Source organism: Hypomesus transpacificus, chromosome 1, assembly GCF_021917145.1.
Source record: "Hypomesus transpacificus isolate Combined female chromosome 1, fHypTra1, whole genome shotgun sequence".
Lineage (NCBI taxonomy): Eukaryota > Metazoa > Chordata > Actinopteri > Osmeriformes > Osmeridae > Hypomesus > Hypomesus transpacificus.
The window spans coordinates 5996779-6018302 of record NC_061060.1 but is presented as its reverse complement, the minus strand read 5'-3'; the positions used below and the strand labels follow the sequence as shown (position 1 = coordinate 6018302).

Below are 21524 nucleotides of genomic sequence, written 5' to 3'. Positions count from 1 at the left end.
AGATTTTCAGTGGGCGGTAGCTACTTGCTCTACTAGTACTGTACAACTTCCTTTCTTTCTTTTAAACCAAGAGGAATAAATGATATAATGTTGTTTTATTTATTTTATTAAAATGAGTTCTGAATATTAAAATAAAATTTAATTCAGAAATATAATATAGGGCTTTTGAACATGTTGTCTTTTTGTCTTTTGAACATGTTGATGTTTAGGCTATTAAAACAACTTCCGTATTGTTCAAAAACTTTTGCCGCTGACATGGTGGTCGGGGATCTCTGTCGGGTCCCAATGTTCTTGAGTAGAAAGCTTGAGCTCAGGGTTAAGTAAGCAAACGGTATGATCCGTCATTTTCTTACATTAGAACTGGCAGTAGGTAGCAGACTAGAGACAGGTTTTAGGCTAACTAGCTAGTATGTAACTAGCTAGCTGATTGAGATTAAGCAAGCTAGTGCTAAAGCTATTAGTGCTCATGTTAAACCTCCTGCCACAGATTGCCAGTACAGTAATGTAGCTAGGCGAATGAATTCGGTTTACGTTAGCTGTTCCGTGCGTTGTGATTGACACATCCCTCGAATTTTTGCATACTTCTGTCATTTTCTCACATCAAAACACACAATGGTCAAGTTGCAGCTTGGTTGCTAAGTTCTGCTCAGATCACTCTTTTCCTGGTTGTCACGTGGTCTAAAATGAATCGAATACGATTTTAGTGGACTGAAGGCAAGGCAGGCAACCACTATACACAATGGATCCTGAGGTGTCCGTGCTGCTTCACTGCGCAGATTGGAGAGGACTTGTAAAGTCCCAGGTGCACGTGGAGCTCTCTGAAAGGTACGGTCAAAAGTAATTTATTTTTAGTGATGCCCATAGTCTGCCTGGGAGACTAACTATATTTACATGTCTCTATCCCGTTGCCTTCTAAATAGATTTAATCGTCAGACAGACCCAGTTCTAGAGCAACACATAGATGAGTTGTGGAAGGAGAGAATAATCAACGAACCATGGCTTTTCAACGGGGCCAAATTCCGACTGCACTCTTTTACCCTGACACCGCCTGCTTCTCTTTTACCCCAAGCAACGCCCCCCACTGCACCTCAAACTCTTTGCAAAGGTAGATGTGGAGACGCAGGTGGTGGAGATTCTCCAACTTGGATGAAAAAAGGCTGCTTGTGTGACAAAGACAGATGTTTGCCTGCAATTTCTGCTTTTGATGCCCAACTAAACTCAAACTGTGGTAGAGTAAGAGACCACATTGACCAGTCAGGACACAGAGACAGAGGTCCAAGCTGTGGGGTGAATGAAATAGAAGCACGAACCTCCACTCTAACCACAGATTTCAATGCAGGAGAACCAGGAGTATGCAACATGTTTGGGACTAAGCTCCAGCCCCAACTTCAACCCGGCCCAGAGAGAGACACATGCAGAAGGAACAAGGCTCTACTGACACTGAGGTTGGGGCTGACCTGCTACAAGGACTTCCTGGGCACCAACTGGTCTCAAGAGGCAGGGGAACTGCGCCGGCGTGGGGAGACCGAGTTTGGGGATCCGCTGGCTCTATTGGCTCAACCGCTGGGGGTGGGTGGAGTTTTGCGCACCCGTGACGGACAGGTGGTGCTGATCAGACGAAGCCAGAGAGTGGCAGAGGCAGGAGGGCTCCTGGACATTCCTGGGGGGCACCCCGAACCAAAGGTAAGAGAGAGGGAGGTGGACACGGAGCGAGTGAGGGCGGGAGGTAGAAGAAACAAAGCTGCTTTTGTATGATGCAAAATCATGGCTGACAAGACATGGCCTCAATTATTGAAACGGTGTTGTGTGTCATTCATTCATTGACAGGAATGTTTTGTAAGGTTGTGTAATGGTAAGTACCATCATCTTTCCCTGCTATTCATTGCCCAGGCAGTGTGTGAGGGTGTGTGTGTGCGAGAGGACAAGATCAGTGTGGAGCTGCTGCAGAAGAGAGAGGAGGCGGTGGTCACGGAGCTGTTTTCTTCCGTGTGCACAGAGATCAGAGATGAGGTGGGCCACACCACATGGATCGGGGCCATCATCTTTGTGGAATGGACAGATACAAATACACACTATTTCCAAGTTTAATCTTTGAAAACCTGTTTCTGTCTCATCTCCTTTTTTTTCCATTTCTCTTTTCCTCACCCCTGGGCAGGTGAATGTTCCCATGGGATCTTTAGGAGAACCAGTGCTCATGGGTGTGGCTCTGAACCATACTAGCTCTGGAAGACCCAGTGCAGAATTCTACATAAGGTATGGTAACACTTCAGCACAGGAAGAGATATCCTTAAATGCCAGAGGTCACCTTACTAGAAAACACATTGGATAAGAGTGCAAGTAAACATTGTAGCAACAGCCATTTAGAAGGGCTATCTACAACTGTAACTACTGCTTTTGAATGAAAAGACGTCAACAGCTACTGCCTATATGAGGACAAGCCCTTAGCGAGTGTGAATAAGATGTGGAAAGGTCAAAAACAATTGGGGTGGATTAGTTATGATATTCTGTGTTTCTTTTAGATGTTCACTAAGCTCAGCAGAGATCCGAGAGCTGTACTGGCAGGGAGGGGCTGAGGCCCATGAGTCTACAGACATTGTTTTCCTGAGCCAAATGGTAAGCAGCTACACTCACTCACCATTTACAGAACCACCAAGGGACTGGAAAAGTACTGGGACAGTAGTGTGTTTGGGGAATATGCTGACGAGATGTTTTAGAAGAAAATAATAACATGACTTACAATTGATACTACACGGCCAATGTTATATGATTTAGAGGTGTTTATCCTTTTTCGCTCTGATTTTGAAGGATCTTCTACAGTTGGACAAGAGCTCTCCCCTCTGGTCAGAGTTGTGTCCATCAGCCAAGGGTGCAGTGGTGCTCTATCAATTGGTGCTGCCTGACCATGAATCAGACAGCACTAAACCAACACAGAATCCATCTAGTTCAACAAGCTAGCAAGATGACTGAAAACAAATATTCCTTGCCAATTTATGGGGGTATACCAAAGCTTGTTTTTAAAAGGTGGTCATATGAAGACCGACCACTAATGTTTTAACCAAAGGGTAACATTGTTACAGTGAATATTTTTTTAATGTGTGGCAGATATTTATTCAAAAGACAATAAAACTATGTTTATTGGATAATACAAACGGGGTGCAAACAAATATGTCAATAAACAATATGAAACAAAATGGTTCGACAATCAACATTTCATCTCATCACTTCAGGTTCTTTGTTCCGCTTGATATGTGTTTCATTACAATTACTTGACTCAAGGTTCAGAGTTTGAAGCTCAGGATAACAATCACTTAGTAACATTTTCTTTTTGAGCTCTGTGAAGTGATAGATATCTATCCTTTTCCCCCCTGGCACTCATCCTTTAGATCACACATACAAACTTCAACTTTGATACCTCAAAGCCAAGTTGGCATTACATCTGCAGGATAACTTCAGTGCTACAGATTCCCTGCAAGCAGTTGCATCCACACAAACAGCATCATAAATAGAACCCTCATTAGAGGAAGAGAATTTTGTATCTGTTACAATAGCACATTCACATGCAGCTGCTCACACAGTGAGCCTGTTTTCAGATGGCTCCTTGCACATGGATGACATGCTTCCCAATGAAGGCCTTCTCAGTACATGTCAAAATCAACAAAGTAGTAAACAATGTTTTAACTCTTTACCTGTAAACAAACATGCATATTTATATGTGAGGTGTCCTATTATTGGACACAGCAGATTTGAATATGCGTAATGAACTTTAGCTTATCGGTTGCTGTTATGTTAAGAAAGTCATTTGTTTTGAAAGCCATAACACCGGGATGCTTTTTCAACATAGTGAAATAACTGTAATGAAATATAGATTAAAATAAATGTTTTGGGTATTCTTATATTAAGAAATCATATCATCTTATTAAAAAGCTCAATATTGCACACTTTATAACGGTGTTTTGCTTTCCTTTTTTGGTATAACTGGATCCTTTTACCTAATAGTCAAATAGGTGCCCTAAATTAATACACTACACTACAATTGGTAAAATGTTCACTGAGGATGATCATCCAAATGGTTAACAAGAGTTAGTCAGTCTTGGATTTCCATATTCTTTACATCTGTATAAGGTCAAATTGAGGTTTGGTTTGGTCTGATTTCACTTGTGCTTTTGAGAAGTTGGTAAAAGTGGTTAGATTAGGATTCTAATGGCGACAAGTATTAAACATGCAGCTGCAAGGTGGGGGGCACACAGTCAGACTTTGGGATCAGACGAAAATGGTGGGTGTCGCTGGGGGGTGTGGAGGTGTGGGGGAGCCGTCTGACGATGTGTATCCCAGGAGCAGCTCTTTCTCCCTGGGGAGACAGGGCCCAGTGATGTGCTGGCTGTGGGAATGATAGAGACGCATGAAGGAGAGGATGGAGTGTGTCAGCCACAAGGCCGTCACACACCACAGTGACACCTGGAGAGGAGGTGAGAAAGAAGAGAGCGTTCTTAGGTGAGACTGTTCTTAGGCTCTAACCTCTTGATTATCTGCTTTATAAGCACTATTGGTATGTGGCTTTTAAAAAAAGCTTCTGATAAATACATTTAAAAAAAAATGTATAGCCTATGGATCATGTAACAATATTGAAAGAATAATTTGATGAGTTCAGTAACTGGCATGGACTTTAGAGCTTACCTCTGCACAGGTCAGCTCTGTGTAGAAGGATGACGTCTGCACGTCCAAGTACATGGGCACCGACTGAGAATCAGCACAGCTACAAACACACACACACACATCAAAAACGTGGTAACAGTCCGATGATGAGCTACATTTCCCTGTACACACACAACGTTCTTGAAGACGTACCTCTACGCCCCATGAAGTTAGTAGCCTACCTGTAGGGTCGGGTGTTGTCATCTGTGACAGTGTCACACCAGGATGCGAAGCCTAGGGATAAAGTGACGCTGGCCCCCCCGGACAGGAACAACACACACAGGCTCAGCAGCAGCGTGAGGAAGGAAGAGAAGAGGGTGCTGCGTAAGGAAAAAAATCATCAATTCGCAATATGACTATATAGGCTACTCTGCTTGAAATGTTATATCCATGCATTTGCTTGGTCAAAAAAATCAACGTTATAATCATCAGTATTACAGAACTTTGGCATTTGTCAGCGTCATCATGATGTGCCAGAGGCCGATATATTTTGAGAAAAATAGAAAGTAAGCTCACTCGTCATGCCGCCCATGAAGATAAAATATACTTCGCCAGCCTTGCGCAGCACCGTACAGTACAGTAAAAACGCCGACGAAAGTGGCAAATTGGCATGCCGCCGGTGGACCCCATTGTTGAACCACTAAATGTGATATCTCGCCCTGTTCCCCGGTGATTTCGGTATGGTTTTCTGTCTTCCAGTAGCCAGTGGAAAAAAGCGCACAACGCCCTTTGAAAGCTGAGCCGTTGAGCGCAAGTGGGACAACCACCAAGAGGCCTGCCAGAACCGAGAGGGTGTGTGCGGTACAGTGAGCCAGCAACAGTCGCCTATCAAGCTCCATGTCGGAAGTTTAGACTAAAGGTAAACACTTCTCTAGCCTATCTCTCACACTCTTCGACTAGGTTGAACGAGCATAATCGTAGATCAGTTGCCCATATAAATCCGACACAGCACGGATATTGAGAACCCACCGATCCGTTATACAACAACACTGCCTTGACTTGATAGACAGTTACAAATATGCCAACAGTGACGTACACGCATTCGACACCACACATGACACCAGTGGAACAAATAGAAAATCATTTGCTGGTGAGGTTCCATGAAATTACAGAAACCCTATATCTGTTGTAGGCTATACACTATAATGTAGGCTAATGATGGGTGTACATGAGGGAAATGTTTTTAATCAATTCCACAATGTGGCTACTATGACAAAAAACGACAACGCACCTCTGATGCATTTCAGATGTCTACAGCCGACTTTCTATATGCACTATTTGTATGTCGCTTTTGTATAAAAGCGAATACAATTTTAAATGTTACATATTATGTAGAACGGGGTCGAAAGGGGCGTGGTATTGAGTTTTTAAATAGCGAAGTAATTGTGAAGTTACTTTCATAAGCAATATTCAACATTCGTCTCACATTGGGAAACGCTACTAGTTTGCAGCGTCACGTTAGGGACCGTGTTTTGAAACATTTGGAAATATATTATATTTTTATGAATATGAAACCTCAAACAGACACCAGAGTATTCTAACAATGACTGGTATACTTCTACAGCCTTTACTTTTTCAATTACGTTTCAAACAAAATGATAGAAAATCGCTATGAAAATAGTTTAATCCTCGCAAATCATAACAACTTTTTCAAACTTGTGTCAAAAATCTCAAATATACATCAGATTATTCTAATAAAGTCTGACTTACTTTGGCCTAATAATTGATAACAATTTTCTCATAACAAATGTAGGACAGTGAGAGAGAGAGAGATCAATATTGTTCCGTTAACATGCACAAAGCAGAGAATGTCTAATAAAGAAACATAATTAAACAGGCTCTGCACAAAGCTTCCATTTTTGACTAATTTCAGTGTAACGTTATTGTTTGCCAGTAGGTGGCAGTAAGAAAAAGCATACAGTAGCGTGTAAGACGCTTACCATAGAATAAGAAGGAAGTGCTGCAACTAATGAGGGGTTGCATATTGGTCGATTGTCCGGTTGAACTAATTGTCTGTGTTTTAAATTGACACATCAATGGATTGTAAGGTAGGTACCATACACACTACTTGTAAACATAAATTAAGGGGTCATTCTTTTGTCTTTCTGAAACGTATCTGCCCGGCTCTCGAGACAACACAGCTAGGCTAAACGTTAGCCTACAGTACATGCAGGTGGGGATTCAGTTGCTAAGGGGAACGGCGAAGAGCCTCAATTAAAATGCTTTAGGCTAGCTATGTCTAGCAATAGTCTTCAGTTCATAGCCAGACAATATTAGCAGTGCAGTGACCTATTTATTGGGTTTCAGGCAGAATAAGTTAAGCTTAACAACAACAAGTAGGCGTAGACAAAGCATTATAATCTGCCATTAGTTTTTTTCTCTCCATTTATTTCATGTTATTTTTCTGTTTTTCATTCAGCCATTGAGCTCTAAGGCCAGTGTGGAAGAGCCAGGACAGGACCGCTCAGAGCTCGAGACCAGGGCAGCATCCGCCAGCTGGTCGGGGTCATTCAAATCGGGTCCGCCTGGTGCCACAGTTGACTCCCAGCTCAAAGAGGCAGTGCGCTTAAAAACTGAAGGGAACACTTTCTACCGGGAAAAGAACTTTAGATCTGCTATAGGGCGATATCACCGCTCCCTACTTGTACTGCGGAGTTTAGATGCAAATGTGATGGCGGCGGTTAAAGGATTTGGTCCCGAAGCGCCAGTACTTACTGCAGAGCAAGAGGAAATACTGAGGAGCACCCAGGTTGACTGCTACAACAACCTAGCAGGTAACAGATGCTGTGCTCTCCCAAGCCTTGGTACCATGTACAGATGACAGATGTAATCTTTCTTGAATTTAGAATTGATAACTAGTGGACTCATTATTGTTAAGTTTCAGTAATCTTGCTTTCCCTATTTAACTCCATCTTTCTACCAGCCTGCCTGCTACAGAGACAGCGTGTGAACTACGCCCGCGTGCAGGAGTACAGTTTGCGTGTGCTGCAGTGGCGTCCTGCTGACATCAAAGCCTTGTACAGAGCGGGAGTTGCCACTCTCGAGCTGGGAGACGCACAGACCGCCCGCCTGTACCTCACTCAGGCCAGCAGAGGTCAGCCTAACGGTAAGGACTGACAAACTAGAAAGTATTTCAACAAGGCCAGATCATTTGTATCCTGAAGTCTATAAACAGAAGAAACGTCTTCAATGAAGATTTCAATAACTTTATTTGTTGTTGTTCCATCAATCCCTGCTAGATGCAAATGTGAAGAAGCACCTGCAGCGAGCAGAGGAGAGGCTGAGTAGCGAGTACCAGAAGGAGAAGGCCCTGTACCAAGGCATGTTCACCAGCCAGGGGGGCCAGAGGAATGGCTCTGGGGAAAGCACAGGCCAGGTCACCCCTAAGTAACTCTGACCTCAAAAAGGAGCCACACACACCTGAGGTGTGCACTTTCCCTGCTCCCCGATAGAGGATCATAGGCACAGCGTTGGTGTGAGCTTGGATCTGAAACCAATCAAAAGCCTTGAAATCTATGTCGAGGAGTGGATAGGTTTCACACATGTAGATGAGACTAGGGGGTGCTGGAAAAGGAAGATGAAGACAGGAAAGGAGTCATGCAGAATTAATGCGTTGCCTGGCAACAGGAGAGGGATATTTTGGGATTGAACAGAGAGGTCAAAAGTTTAATGATACAAAATTAAATTTTCTGAATCTGAACACTGTTGGAAAGTTCTGTTATGCCTTTCACATTGTGATTGTGTTTGATTTCACAATCAATTGTGCTTGTGTTTTTGTGTACGTGTTTTCATTCAGTTATATAAATATTTTTGCAAGTACAAAAATGTCCAAAGATTAAATAAATATTCAGAGGCCACATTTTATGTAATTATAAGACTTCTTTATTAATTATAAGCCATGTTACACAATTTGTAAATACTCTTGTATAATTCATTTATTGATATCTATTTTGAAATCCTGAGCACTATATCAATTTATAGAGTATTTGCTTGGTTTTGGTCAATATGATTGTACTTCAAAGGCAACAACAAATAGTAAAGGAAGCTCACATTCTTACAATGGCCATCACAGCGCATATAGATAGTCACAGTACGGCATGCAGAGAGCTAGGGTATTCATACACACAAACCGTCTTTCTCACACGCACACACACACAAACCCACTGGCTGAGAGTCAAGTTAAACAAAATCAAGTTTAGAATGGGGAATTCCCTTAAATACCAAAATACAATGAACTGTCACTAGAACTTTTGATTGTAAAACAGGAAGAAAACACTGTGTTCATCATCATACTTTTCTCATTTCTTTTGTGTCTTGTGTTTCAAACTGAGCGATCGCACCGAGCCAAACACTCTTCGGCCCAAGTCCCTCAGCGAGCGAGAGCGCGTGAGAGGCGCCCGCGGAGGAGGGGAAGGAGAGAACGAGGGGGAGGAGAGGGGAGGAGAGAGGGAATGGCAGCTTCCCTCCAGGCTTTGAGAGCGAGACAGGTGAAAGAGACTGGCGGTGGATGAGAGGCGTTTGTCCTCCCTCTTTCTCCCCCCTAACCCTCTTCCTCGTCCCCCTTCCACACTGTAATCCAGGCCCCCCATGGTCACGTCTAAAGAGGAGGCCCACTGTGCCCCCTGAAAGGACTCCTCTGGCTGGGATTGGGGCTCCAGCCTGCCCTGGGACTCACTGCGGAACAGGGCCCTTCTGGAGAGTCGCAGACTGGAGCTGCGCTTGTCCCAACCTCCTTTACCCTTTTTCTTGATCCAGGAGGTCTCCTTCGGTCTTGCCTTCACCTTTTGGTAGTCTTTCCTCCTGCTCCCTTCGCCATCTCTCCTCCAGACCCCCTCCTCCGTCATCTCCTCTTCTTCCTCCTTGCCCATGAAATATCCCTCAAAGCCCTTGCAGAATCTTGCTGTCCTTTTAGGCATCTGTACTGCCCCCTCATCGCTCCTCCCCCAGCTGCTGCCATAGCTCTCTTGCCGGGCAAAGCTGCTCACCGTCGATGCCCTCACCAGCTCCCGGGAGATGTGTTTTCCCTGATACAGTCCCTCCCCCTCCACTCTCCTCCATCCACCCCCAATCCCTCCTCCTCCTCCAGCCCCTCCTCCTCCAGCCTGCCGTAGAGAGCCTCCCCTGGGCCTGAGACCGCCCCCTACTGGCGAGTCGCCTGCAATGACACGTGGCAAGGAACACTGGAACGGCGCATCGCGACGGAACACGGACAGAGGGGTGGGGCCAAGCGGGGAGGGCTGAAGGGGGCGGGGCGGGGAGCGCACCCTGTTTTGACGGGAGGCAGGGGAGGAGGCAGTGGAGGAGGAAGGAGGGTCAGAGGGGGCGTGGTGTTGGTAGTGTGAGGAGAAAGAGTGGGGTGTGTGGTGCGTATGTGTTGGGGTGGACTGGTACGGGTGGTGAGGGCTGCTGGAGTGGGACTGGGGGGAGTGGGAGAGGGAACGTGGGGGGGTCAGGCTTGGGTGAGATTGGGGAGAGTGGGCGAGGGGGGGAGTGAGACCAGAATGAGACTGGGGGGAGTGGGATACACTGAGGGAGAGCTGGATAGGCCTGGGTGGGTTCAAGTCTGTATCACCACCAGTAGTGGCATGAAGGTGAAGGCTGGGATATTGAGAGGGTTCAGTCTGCCCCACTGACCGGGAGTAGGAGCCTGGGGCTTTGACCCCTGTGACCTCTAACCCTGGACCCTTCCTATCCGCATCGCTCTGGAAACAGTCCACGTCTAGCTCCACCCCCTGCTCCATCAGGCCAATCACAACAGCCCGAGGCAAACCTGAGAGTCGGGAGATCTCTGCTACCATGGCCGAGTCCTCGCACAGCTTGGTGCTGGGCTCTGAAGCCAGGCCGGGACTAGAACCCAAACCACAACTAGAACTGGGAACGGACATTGGTCGTGGTGACGCACTGCTCCAGTCCAGTGAGCGAGAGAAAGCCAGGGACCCCATCCCTGCTCCTGAACCCGTGACCTCCAAGGAGCTGCGATGGCTGAGGGACGAAGGGCAGGTGGAGATCCGAGGACGGGGTCTCATGGCTGGGGTGGGGGTAGAAGTGGAGAGGGAAGAGGAGGAGGAAGTGGGGGTAACAAAGTCGCCTTTCAAGGCCCCAACTGATCCAGACCCTTCCCTGGAGTGTTTTGGATCCATCCCTGGTTTGGTGTTGAGGGCTGGGTTGAGGTTGAGATTAAGGTTGAGGTGGAGGCTGATGTTCAGATCCTCTCCGGTCACGGAGGGCAGGTGCCCCAGGTTGATAGAGTTCCTGCTGGCTTTCCGTCCAATGTTGCTGAGGCTCACCCGCCCGGAGTTCCCTAGCAGGGACTTACAGGGTGTCATGCTGCCCCCTGGGTGGCTGGAGGGGGTACAGCGGTTCTCAAAGGCTGATAAGGACTGCGTGGAGCCGTGGCGCGGGGTCCTCGGGACCCGCTGGCCCCCAGGACCAGGAGTGGCAGAGGGGGTGAGGTTGCAGGCAACCCGGCTCTGGTACTGGTGGGCCAGTCTGGCGATGTACTGCTCCAGCTGGGTCAGGGAGGGGGACGGGGGGGGTTGGGGTGGCTCAAGGACCAGGGCAGGGTGAGAGGGTGATGGTTGTTCTCCAGGCTGGGTTCCATCGGAGCTGGGGGAGAGGCGGGGAGGTGGTAAGGGGTCCTGGCTGGAGGTGAAGAGGGGGCTCTGGAGGGCAACAGCGTGCAGAGGGCTGGGGTAGGGGTACACCTCCTTGGTCCGACGGGACACCAGGTCTGAGCAGAAACGGGTGTCCAGCTGGGGGCGGATGTAAGAGGAAGTGAGGTCAGAGAGGGGGAGGATGAGGGGGCCGGCCTGCGGGTCTCCCAGGCTGGAGCAGAGGTCTGTTAAGAACATCAGGCCATTAAGGTCCAGATCACCTGTGGAGAGACAATGAGAAAGAAGGACAGCATCAGACTCTTTGGCTCTATAGTTTCCCTATGAATCCATATAATATAATACAGTATGTGTTTGTGTGTATATATATATATATATATATATATATAGGTTTGTGTGTTTGTCATTCAGACCTGTGGACACAGGCCTCCTGTCAGCCACCCCTGAAGTTTCCTCTGTGCTATGAGCTGTTGGCTGCTTCTGTGCTGCTGCCTCCGGCCACTGGGTGTCACTGTGGTCTGCAGAGAGAGGACGCTGCTCCCACAGCCTGGAGCTCCCCCCAGACAGGGGAGCGAGCCTCCCCAGCCCCCCCTGGGCAGCCTCACTGGACACAGAGTAGCAGGAGTCAGACAGGGAGCTGCCACTGACCGAGTAAAAACCTGGAGAGAGACAGAGACAGGAGGGGGTAGGCATGTAGTGGAAAATGAATGGTGAGTAAACCAATCCAAAGTGAATGAGTTTTGGGAATGAGGGGTGAACGCGATAGGAAGGTTGAAAGAGGGACATACCAGGAGATGGGTAAATACAAGGAACGGAGAGAAGAAAAGGAGGTAGAGTTAATGTTTAATCAAGACTTAGTGGTTTGCCCCACACCCTACACACGGTCAGCTATTAAAGCTGGAAGGGCGAGAAATGTTGTTGACATTATAGGTCTGTCATATAGGTCACACATAGGACAGCCCATCACACACACACGATCCACAGTATAGTACCTGAGCTGGGCCTAGAGTCAAAGTCCAAATGGCCCCCACTATCTGGTTCTGGAGTTGGAGGAGAGAGCAGGTCTGAGGGGGTATCCCAAGACAGAGTGGACCATCGTGAGTTTCCCTCACTGCCTCTGGAATGGACCGGACCCTCTCCGGAGTTCCCTCCACTGTCCAACGTGGTACTCTGGGCGGGTGATACCACTTCTGAAGGAGAGGGAACCTAAGAGAAACAAACCGGGTTTTTCAAGATCCAACATGTTTGCTGGTTGATGATCACAGGCTTGTTTGACACAGGGTCTGACATCTGGGAGGTTCACATTCCTTTCCCCCACCCTGGTGATGATCTCACCAACCTTACTGGAAGTCTAACCTCAAAGCAACAGGCATGTCAAACCAACAACCAATTCATCCATCTGTTAGATTGATGTCAGAGTAGTGACCAATGAGAAGCCCCCTACATTAGAAAGATGGGGAAGGACAACAGGGTCTTTGTGTTGCTGGTCAGGCCTGATCAATCCAGTTCACTGAAGAGATCAGAAAAGACAATACAGGTGACTCACACAGCTAGAGAGAAGGGAGGAGAGGGGCTTAGAGGAGTTAAAGAGAAAGACAGATGACGTAACAAAGAACAGAGGAGCAGGAAGGAGAGGGGGAGTGTAAGGAGCAGGAGGGATAAGACGGGGGAGGAGGAGAAAAAGGGGTTTGAAACTTTGTCCCGTTTAAGCTGCTGCTTCTGCTTCTTATCAGCTTAATGGAGTCAAATATTTTGGCTTCCTGTTGTGTAACATTTTTGTTCTGGATTTCAAGAAACATTGGAGAAAAGGAGGCATGGATAGGGGGGGGAAAGAGAGAGGGCGGTAGTGAGGGAGAGGAAGGTTGCGGGGGAGGGGGTTGCCTGGTGAGAGAGAAGGGCATCTTTAAGGACCCCTCCTCACCCCTCTTTAACAAACCCCCCAATTCTATAATATCCTAGACACCACCTCTTCACCATAGTTACAGCTGCTCTTTCCTGCGCTCTCCACCCACACAACAAACCTAGCAGAATATTTAACTCATACTGAGCTGAGCAATGTAAAAACAAACAAATCAAATGCTATCTTTTTGTCAAGTTCTCTCACTCACCCAAAAACAATCTGACACACATAGACCTTGACCAACAACATTTTTAACAATGTTACCACCAGCTAATGTTACATTTAGATGAGTGTGATTGAATCATACAGAGAGCAGGCAGGTGGAAGTTAGCTCAATGACCAGGACTAAAAGCCCTGTAATATGATCTGCCTCAGTGTTAGACAGAGGCACAGCCATTTTACCTAAAGGAGCAAACTGTCCAGACTGCACACACTATAAGACTACCAAAACAACTTATAAAAGCACATTACCCTCATGTTATGTATTTCTATGCTAAAACATGTGAGTATGTATTTATGGTGCTTTCCAATCATGTAATCATTGGTTTTGTGTGTTGCATACAACATAATGTGTTGTGCATAATTTATGCATTATTCATGCATAATGTTTAACTAGAAAGCAGGGCAACTTCTGTCTTGTGTTTTGAGGCTAAATAACATCTAGCCTTAGTGACGTATTGATGTGGTTTGTCATGAAAAATGAACAAGAGAAGAGCAAACATGAATAAACAAATTCACAATTTGGTTCCAAAGGCTTAAAAAAATAACAAACAAAAAATCTACCAATGAGTCACTCTAACCTTATTCCTGTCTCCCCTCTCCCTAGCGGACGGCGTTAAAGAGGTGATACAGTCAGTCACGTTGGCAACCACAACTACACAACAACATCACCTACTCATTTCCAATCGTTGTCTATGCAAATGATGGGGGCGCTTGCGTCGGCGAGAGGGCAGCCGGCCAGCCCGGCAACAGCAAGGCGCCGGCTCCCATGCGAGATGACTAATGCTTGTTCGCCTCACCATAGCGTGCCTCAAAACCACAGGAATACAGGAGAGCCTATATTAGTGTTGCTGTGCGACCGAATGTATGTCATTACTCACTCACTGTGATAGGTTTCAAGGTCCTGCTCCATCTCTAAATCTCAGCCTTGTGGGTTTTCTCATACAACCTCCTCTTGTCAGTGTGTATGTGTATGAGAGTTGTCCTGCTGTTGTTCAGTTACTGGTGTTCAAAGCACTGTGGGCATTTAAGATATAAGGAATCCAGAAGCAGGAGTTTATAGGCTACCGTATAGTCCCTTTTGTGGATGTCAAAGGGGGTCACAGTCCTCTGAAACATGAATGAAGCAGTGTGGAAATGACACTCTCCCTTGGTTTCTCTCTCTTTCTTACTCTCTTTCCATATGCCCTCAGGCTCCAGTTCTACAAGGAGACCTGTTTAGGTAGGGTTGTGTGGGTGAGGGTTTGAGCTAGACGTAGTCCTAGTGTTTTGGTGTGTTGTGTTCTGTGGCATCAACTTGCACAATCTTACTCTGTGGATGAATTAAGGTCATTCATAAAGACAGATAGAAAGAAAATAACTGATACGTGTAGGAGGTGACTGTGTCTCAATTCAGGCTGTGTAGATCAATGACACAGATTCCATGTCATATTTCATGCCCTGTGGGAAAATGCCTTTGAAAAGATGAGAACATTGTGGACACCACCTGAATATAATTACTACTGCAAAAAAAGCTGATTTTGAAGAGAGTAATTTACAGTTAATATAACAAACATTTCCGTCTCATTAACCTTGACTTCATCTGACCGCTACACACAACTAGTTGTACAGGCATAATTTGGCATGCTGTCATTTCTATTTCGATAGGTCAAACACATTGTGTAATCCTTGGCTTGGTGATAGGATTGCATGTCCTTTCAAGCCATGTAAGAGGTAGGCTACTGGTGCAGCGCATCTAAATCAGGCTGCTGCTACAGAGAACGGCAGATTGGTGTATCATCATCGTTAGCATTCATTTTTCATAATTCCTCTTCTGTCCAACTGACTGACTGACCTGTTGCCGCCGGGATGTCGCAGAGCCGTCGGAGGCTGCGCTCTCGAGATGTGGCCCCTCTTGATCGATGCCAGTCCGGTTGTTGGTGTCTTTATCGACCAGAGCAGCATCGACCATCTCCAGATGTTTTCCCCTGAGAAGGTCTAGTTCGAAGATGCCCGCCAAGGTCGCTTTCAGACGCTCGCTGATTCGGACCCGCTCGGTACCAGACCAAAGCGAATTCACACAGCTCCGGCGCCCTGCCATATTTAAGGCAGAACCAACGCTTGAGCTTTTGCTTTTCGGCTACAATGACAATGGCTAGGCTAAGGTCCAGCACGAGCCAGTTCAACATATGTCCTCACGATCGACAATGGCAACATTGTATCCGATCAACTACGCTAGCCCAAATCCAATAATTGCCTCGTTTGCAAAATACCAAATAGTTGCCATAGGCTTGCATTCAGTTTTGCTGACTGGCAAGATGTAGCCTTAATTAATGCTCATGCATTGAAGAGATTATCAAACCATTTTCTATTTTAATCCGATCCTAATCATGTTAACAATTTTTTCGATTCAGGGATCCACCTTGTCCATCGTGCGCCTTATGTGCCAGTTATTGATACGGCCGAATGAAACAATGCGAGAAATAACGTTACATGTGGGATAGACAAAAAAAGTGTGTAGAGGGTGGAGCGTACGGATCTAAACTCGAACGTGATTGGCCAGAGAAGTTTCGAAAGGACGCCTTGAAAATCCCTAGAGTATACAATTTCCAGTTCACCTAAAATTAAAGATAGCCTTGGTAGGCCCAATAATCTTTCAGTCAAAAAAATGAAAAGTTCTCACTATAATCATGTTGTGTAAGCTAATGAGGCCATTTGAACGTTGTTTACCAACACAGACAGCTCAGTACCAGACCAAATGAATATTTCAGTTTTTTGGAGCACCACAACTTTCCAAACTATTGTTCCAGAAATCATATTCAAGCCAATCGCCTTTGGCAAGGAGGACTCATCCTTGTCTTGAGGAAGTTCAAACAGGGATTGAGGCTGTTTCTCATAATGTTTATAGATTTTTGAAGGTTTAGAACGAGTGTGCAACATTACTAGATTAGTTTGTTACACACTTATAACGTGTTTTTGTCAATTTGATATTTTTGGAAGGTATGTAGCCTACAATACTAGACTATATATGCAGGCCTATATCTAAACTTCAAACAACTTAGGCGAACATTTGCATCTATCTTACATGTGACAGATAATGCTAAAATGTATAGCTTAAAAAAGACTACATATAGCCTAATTATAGTATAATTTAATAGGCTTTTTGGAGTACCTATATTTAGATTCACCACTCGGAGTATGCGTAAACGACACGTCCACCTTGAAATCTCAAACATCTGCAATGTCAATCGTTAACCAGCAGAGAGCGACCTCTGCCTGTGAAAAGGGGGTTGACCTGCTCTAACAACAGACAGGCATGTTGGTAACGTCGTTACCCTGAGAAGATTGTTTTCATTTAATTCAATCAAAGAGCCGAGTTGGTCCACAGTTCCTTTTTACACAGGTTAGAATAGACCTGGAAATGTGAATGCTTTGCGAATAAGTAGACAGTTGGCTGAGTGTTCAGATCCAGTAGTGGCCTAAATTCGCACTCTCCCAAGACTTCAGGCCATCGCTTACACTAATTGTAGAAGTGGAGCAACTCAGCATTTTCCTGGACAGCATTCTCCCCCAATCTTACCCAACTAATTTCTTCCGGTGCTTAAAGTGCTGCAATAGCCAAATAACCAAACACGCGTTTAGAACCGTTGCATGGGCAATAGTCTGGTCAGCTGGATATTTACGGGTAAACATGTAAAGGTGTGTGCAAGTGTGTGTTTTCCTCTATTGTGTGGTGTGTGTGTGTGTGTGTGTGTGCGTGTGTGTGTGTGTGTGTGTGCAGTGGCAGTTGTAGACTAATTTTACTGGGGGGGCCAAGGGGGGCCAGTGTTTAATCAGAGGGGCACATTAAAAAACGGAAACAAATGATATATAAACATTAAATACTTAAATTTGCTTTACATTAAAATCATACAAAATGCTCTGGCTCTCCCTCTTCCAGCTTCTCAGCTCTCTCAATACCTTCATATGTTTCTCTAACTTCTTTATTTACTGGGGGGAAAAAAGCTGCAATGTCCCTTCCTCGGTTCATGATGACTACTAGAAGAAGAAAAACGTGTTAAAAAAAACGTTTTATTTTTATTTATTATTCACTCAGCTCAGGGGGGCCACAGGGGGGGCACTGCCCTCTGTAGGCCCCCGTGTAGAAATGCCCCTGTGTGTGTGTGTGTGTGTGTGTGGGGGGGGTCTCCTTAACATAGAAAGAGAAAGTGCATTTGAAAGGGCCATGTAAAAGCAAAAATATATCTACAAATAGAATTATAAGAATTATAAGAAACAAATACAGTAATGCCTTACTAAACTCTTCTTTAAAAGCGTGTGCATACAATGTCTGAGATAGGTGTCAGAGGCGCCTCTGAGATAACTTGTATGTGTGAAACAAATTTAAACCAATGATGAGAGCAGGCCTAATTCAAAACTGCTCATCAAGACGAGGAGCGTGGCTCTGTTTGTCCATGTAAGCATATTTACATAAGACAGTCACATTTCGACCCCTCCCAGACATTGACCCTATATAAGCCAACGGTGCGTGCTGCTTCAGTGTAGTTTGTACTGACTTCCACCCGAGGGGACTACCGTCAGCCCGGGAAAGACTGTCACCGGCGCAATCCGTTGCACCGCTACCATAGGTCTAAGTAAACTACCACAGAAGAATCATGCCTCCTTTTGAGAAATCTATGGAATTGATGCCTTTCAAGCAAAGGAAATGCCTTGGTGAGTTTTTATTGTGTTCTTATATTGTCACGTAGATGAAAAATATAATGTAGCATATACTGTGTAAAGCTGCATGATACTAATCTATCTTAAAATCTATCCTACTGTACAATGTATGATGAAACATTTGTTGTGCATTTCTAGCAACAAGACAAGATGAAGTGTGCAGTATCCGCTCTAAATTCCCAAATAAGTTGCCTGTGAGTTATTTTACTTTTTTGAACACTTTTTTGCCTGTTAGTTTCTTAAACTTTAAATACAATATGTAGCCAAATGGTAGGCTTCCTCCTTTACAAATGCAGGTGTTTTCATTAGTCATATGTTTGTGTGCTGTGGATGAGCAGGTAATCGTGGAGCGATACATCCGTGAAAAGACCCTTCCCCTTTTGGACAAAACCAAATTCTTAGTTCCCTTCGAGCTTACCCTGGGTCAGTTCCTCTGTCTTCTCAGGTGAGAACCCATGAGTGGAAGTGTTGAGAAAGAGACGTTTGTTATGGATAACCTGTGACTAACCATGAATGGTTTTAATGTGAATTCTCTTTGATCTCCCCTACTCCTTCCCTTCCCCCCTCCTTAGGAGTAAGATCGACCTGGAGGCCACCGAGGCTCTCTACCTGCTCGTGTCTGAGAGGAGCATGTCATGCATGTCCTCCAGCATGGGAGAGGTATATTCCCAGCACAGCGACCCCGATGGCTTCCTCTACATCACCTACGCCTCACAGGAGATGTTCGGAGGGGACCCGTCTACAGCTCCACCCTGCTGATCCCAACCCCCTGCCACCACGTCCCGGCCCCCTGGCCCGGGTCCCTGTATCTTGCAGCCCTAACTAGAACTACCTCAAGGCCCTCCACAAACCCTTGTGATTTGCTGTACCTTAAGCTGTAACAGCACTTGGTGTGTCTCCCAGGTGGTTTATCTACTTGAGCCTGACCAAGATTGGGCAGGGAAGACTCTTCCTGACACAGCTTAATGGATTGATTACATGATGAATTTTGATTGCTCAATTGATTGATTTAGTAGGCTTAGGGGATAGTTTGGGACAGGAAAAAAGAAAGACTAAGCCGGATTAAGTTGGTTGTATATCAGTAGAGATTTCTTGTCTTTAGATTGTATAGAGGGGATACCCTTTGGGTGCTTACTGAGCAGTGACTTCAATGAAATGACCCCCTGATAGGATGTTGTCACACTCCCAAGATGCACTGGGGCCCTGCATGTGTTTTGAGAACTCACAGGGTCCCTCCCAAAATATTACTTATCTATCTTCCTCCCCCCCTCCTCCTCCTCAAAGAACAGAATCGGGGAAAACAGGGTTGATTTGTCTGCTGGTAAACAGACTAGAATATTAAGCACTTAACTTCTTCCTAGTCATCTACCACCCTTCATCTTCTTCTCCCCCAATTTTCATTCCCAGAATATGTGAAATAGTTGAGACTAGGCACTCAGTGAAGACTTTGATATCAGTACTTGATCATGTTGTGCTGCTGTGCTCTGTTGTCAACTCTCTTTGAGATTTCACAATAAACCTCCTTTAAAAATATGCTAGTTTGATGTATGGTTGGATTTTACAGAAACATCAACAGAAATATTTGCATGCAATAGGGCTTATAACCTTCTGAGCACAGCTTTCATGATATAGAAACACTATTGTCGGTAAAATAACACAATCACTCCATGTTGACATTAAAATATGTTCACGTTATATCGTTAGATAGAAAATGACACACACTGTGACACACACTCACCAACACACACTGTGTACACAATAATAACAAACAATATGCTTAGACACACATAGCATACTATGACATGTGTACTGTGACTCAAAGTAACAACACACAAAGTACACTGTGACCACTGGGCTGCACAGAGAGCTCACATTTTTCTCATCTCTGTCTGAGAAGTGACATCTTTCCACACTTTTCTAGCTGTTATATAACCCTGCGCAGGCAGTTCCCCTGGAGTAGCATGTCAGTGAGGGGATGGGGTGGAAGTGGTGTTTAGATTGTTTTTAGGGATGACGAGAAGGACAGGGGCCCACAGACAGGTAGATGGGAGAGGTAAGACAGATGGAGGAACAGCTGGAGATGGGATGACGGGATGGGACACGACACCAGATGGGGAAATGGATCAGTCAGACACGCTGGGAACTTCAGAAGAGAGAGAAAGTGTATGTGAGGGACAGATGGGGGTGGGAGACGAGAGAGTGCGTTTGGGGGGAGTCAATGAACTGAGGAAAGGGAGACATATTTGCCTCCTCACTTCACACTTCTATGAGGATTCTAGCACCGCCAGCATAATGTGTTCTAGAACTGGAATCCACCGGCTTTGAAGACAAGGAGAAAGGTAGAGAATGACACAGGCTTCATAACAGTAGTGAAACACAACAGCTGAGTGGACATGAAGAGGCATACTGGATTATCCAATGGAGCTACACTATATGTATGTCGCTTTGGATGAAAGTGTCTGCTAAATTAGTCAAATGCAAATATAGTAAGTGTGGGTGATTATCAAGTCCACAATTCTTGTTACAACAGAGGTTAAAGCCAAGGTACAAGACACAGTGCAACAACATTAACTCAAACATCACAAAAAGGTAAATCTTGCAGATAGTATGTGCAATGTTAGGGTAGTAGAAAACAGGGTAGTAAAATGGCAGCACACAAGTTTATTTGCTTTTACCATACTATTTATCTGTAAATAGTTTATCCGAGCATTTGAAATAGTTTACTGCCTTTTACCCTCCATTACTGGATTATTATTGTACTTGCTCCTCTCCTTTAAAATAAAATGTGTTGACAAGAAACATCTCCAAAAGTAATCAATAAGTACAAATAAATAAATGCTGAAATACACAGCAGGACAGTGGATGAAAGCACACACACAAACATAAATACACTATCTACACTGAAGATTTATTTGGACATAATTCACATTCCTGGCCTTGTTCCATGTCCACTTTATGTACGTTGGGTGCCAAAAAGGGTTGAGTAAGGATGAGAGGCCTGCCGTGAATGACAGGAGAGGCGTGGACAGGCATCCTATGGATGGAAGGTATGTAAACCACCATACAATCAGTCAGTCACTTTGATAATGTGTTGAGTGAAATAGGAGAATCCTTCCTCCGGCCCTGCAGGGGAAAGCTGTGTACAGAAAAGGGCCAAGTGAAACTTGTCAGGTTAAGCTTGTTGTTAATGCAGCTTGGGGGGTTTCAGTTCCAGAAACGGGTTGACTTGTGCATGAATACATTTGTTGTCTTTCTAAGAGAACTCCCTCTGTCTGTATCCGATTTGTGCTTCTCTCTGTCTTTCTCTACATGAGGTCTTACAGCTGTTGATTGCTGTGTGTGTTGTTCCCTGAGTGTGCTCAAGTTGAGAGGTTATTTCACAATTTCTCTCATCAGAGTCTATG

The 21524-nt window shown here is 45.3% G+C and overlaps 5 protein-coding genes across 7 annotated transcripts; 3 read left to right on the top strand and 2 right to left on the bottom strand.

The window, feature by feature from the left end:
- The first annotated feature begins 213 nt into the window (after window positions 1-213).
- On the top strand, window positions 214-3187 carry nudt22 (nudix (nucleoside diphosphate linked moiety X)-type motif 22). Of its 3 annotated transcripts, XM_047013800.1 has the most exons (7): window positions 214-825; window positions 921-1105; window positions 1340-1683; window positions 1828-2010; window positions 2156-2253; window positions 2520-2613; window positions 2806-3187. In XM_047013800.1, exons 1-7 carry the CDS (start codon window positions 740-742, stop codon window positions 2953-2955), a joined length of 1140 nt encoding a protein of 379 aa, XP_046869756.1. In that variant the 5' UTR covers window positions 214-739; the 3' UTR covers window positions 2956-3187. The 3 variants fall into 3 exon arrangements, with proteins under 3 accessions (XP_046869756.1, XP_046908021.1, XP_046869673.1); XM_047052065.1 differs by having other exon boundaries at window positions 921-1683; XM_047013717.1 differs by having other exon boundaries at window positions 215-825; window positions 921-1683; window positions 1891-2010.
- On the bottom strand, window positions 3117-5721 carry zgc:153018 (Transmembrane protein 179-like). The gene is made up of 4 exons (XM_047013924.1): window positions 5209-5721; window positions 4875-5012; window positions 4675-4753; window positions 3117-4455 (listed from the first exon to the last, which is right to left on the bottom strand). Exons 1-4 carry the CDS (start codon window positions 5529-5531, stop codon window positions 4261-4263), a joined length of 735 nt encoding a protein of 244 aa, XP_046869880.1. The 5' UTR covers window positions 5532-5721; the 3' UTR covers window positions 3117-4260.
- Window positions 5722-6608: 887 nt separating this feature from the next.
- On the top strand, window positions 6609-8551 carry ttc9c (tetratricopeptide repeat domain 9C). The gene is made up of 4 exons (XM_047013966.1): window positions 6609-6740; window positions 7112-7466; window positions 7616-7798; window positions 7932-8551. The coding sequence occupies exons 1-4, from the start codon at window positions 6729-6731 to the stop codon at window positions 8081-8083; spliced, it is 702 nt and encodes a 233-aa protein (XP_046869922.1). The 5' UTR covers window positions 6609-6728; the 3' UTR covers window positions 8084-8551.
- Window positions 8552-8648: 97 nt separating this feature from the next.
- Window positions 8649-15909, bottom strand: si:ch211-168f7.5 (proline-rich protein 36). Its single transcript, XM_047052006.1, has 4 exons — window positions 15257-15909; window positions 12296-12509; window positions 11717-11962; window positions 8649-11566 (listed from the first exon to the last, which is right to left on the bottom strand). The coding sequence occupies exons 1-4, from the start codon at window positions 15500-15502 to the stop codon at window positions 8991-8993; spliced, it is 3282 nt and encodes a 1093-aa protein (XP_046907962.1). The 5' UTR covers window positions 15503-15909; the 3' UTR covers window positions 8649-8990.
- A 2030-nt stretch (window positions 15910-17939) lies between these two features.
- Window positions 17940-19653, top strand: map1lc3cl (microtubule-associated protein 1 light chain 3 gamma, like). The gene is made up of 4 exons (XM_047021109.1): window positions 17940-18114; window positions 18259-18314; window positions 18459-18565; window positions 18693-19653. Exons 1-4 carry the CDS (start codon window positions 18057-18059, stop codon window positions 18877-18879), a joined length of 408 nt encoding a protein of 135 aa, XP_046877065.1. The 5' UTR covers window positions 17940-18056; the 3' UTR covers window positions 18880-19653.
- The last annotated feature ends 1871 nt before the right edge of the window (window positions 19654-21524 follow it).

Excerpts from the sequence above, each read along its gene's own strand:
- nudt22 (XM_047052065.1), top strand. The coding sequence starts at position 740 with ATGGATCCTGAGGTGTCCGTGCTGCTTCACTGCGCAGATTGGAGAGGA. Across the intron at positions 826-920 it reads CACGTGGAGCTCTCTGAAAG|ATTTAATCGTCAGACAGACC; the intron begins GTACGGTCAAAA and ends CCTTCTAAATAG. Across the intron at positions 2,614-2,805 it reads TTGTTTTCCTGAGCCAAATG|GATCTTCTACAGTTGGACAA; the intron begins GTAAGCAGCTAC and ends CTGATTTTGAAG.
- si:ch211-168f7.5 (XM_047052006.1), bottom strand. The coding sequence starts at position 15,502 with ATGGCAGGGCGCCGGAGCTGTGTGAATTCGCTTTGGTCTGGTACCGAG. Across the intron at positions 11,963-12,295 it reads TGACTCTAGGCCCAGCTCAG|GTTTTTACTCGGTCAGTGGC; the intron begins GTACTATACTGT and ends GTCTCTCTCCAG. Across the intron at positions 11,567-11,716 it reads CAGGAGGCCTGTGTCCACAG|GTGATCTGGACCTTAATGGC; the intron begins GTCTGAATGACA and ends GTCTCTCCACAG.
- map1lc3cl (XM_047021109.1), top strand. The coding sequence starts at position 18,057 with ATGCCTCCTTTTGAGAAATCTATGGAATTGATGCCTTTCAAGCAAAGG. Across the intron at positions 18,315-18,458 it reads AATTCCCAAATAAGTTGCCT|GTAATCGTGGAGCGATACAT; the intron begins GTGAGTTATTTT and ends GTGGATGAGCAG. Across the intron at positions 18,566-18,692 it reads CAGTTCCTCTGTCTTCTCAG|GAGTAAGATCGACCTGGAGG; the intron begins GTGAGAACCCAT and ends CCCCCTCCTTAG.
- zgc:153018 (XM_047013924.1), bottom strand. The coding sequence starts at position 5,531 with ATGGAGCTTGATAGGCGACTGTTGCTGGCTCACTGTACCGCACACACC. Across the intron at positions 5,013-5,208 it reads CTTCATGGGCGGCATGACGA|CACCCTCTTCTCTTCCTTCC; the intron begins GTGAGCTTACTT and ends TTCCTTACGCAG. Across the intron at positions 4,754-4,874 it reads GACAACACCCGACCCTACAG|CTGTGCTGATTCTCAGTCGG; the intron begins GTAGGCTACTAA and ends GTGTGTTTGTAG.
- ttc9c (XM_047013966.1), top strand. Across the intron at positions 7,467-7,615 it reads CTGCTACAACAACCTAGCAG|CCTGCCTGCTACAGAGACAG; the intron begins GTAACAGATGCT and ends TCTTTCTACCAG. Across the intron at positions 7,799-7,931 it reads CAGCAGAGGTCAGCCTAACG|ATGCAAATGTGAAGAAGCAC; the intron begins GTAAGGACTGAC and ends AATCCCTGCTAG.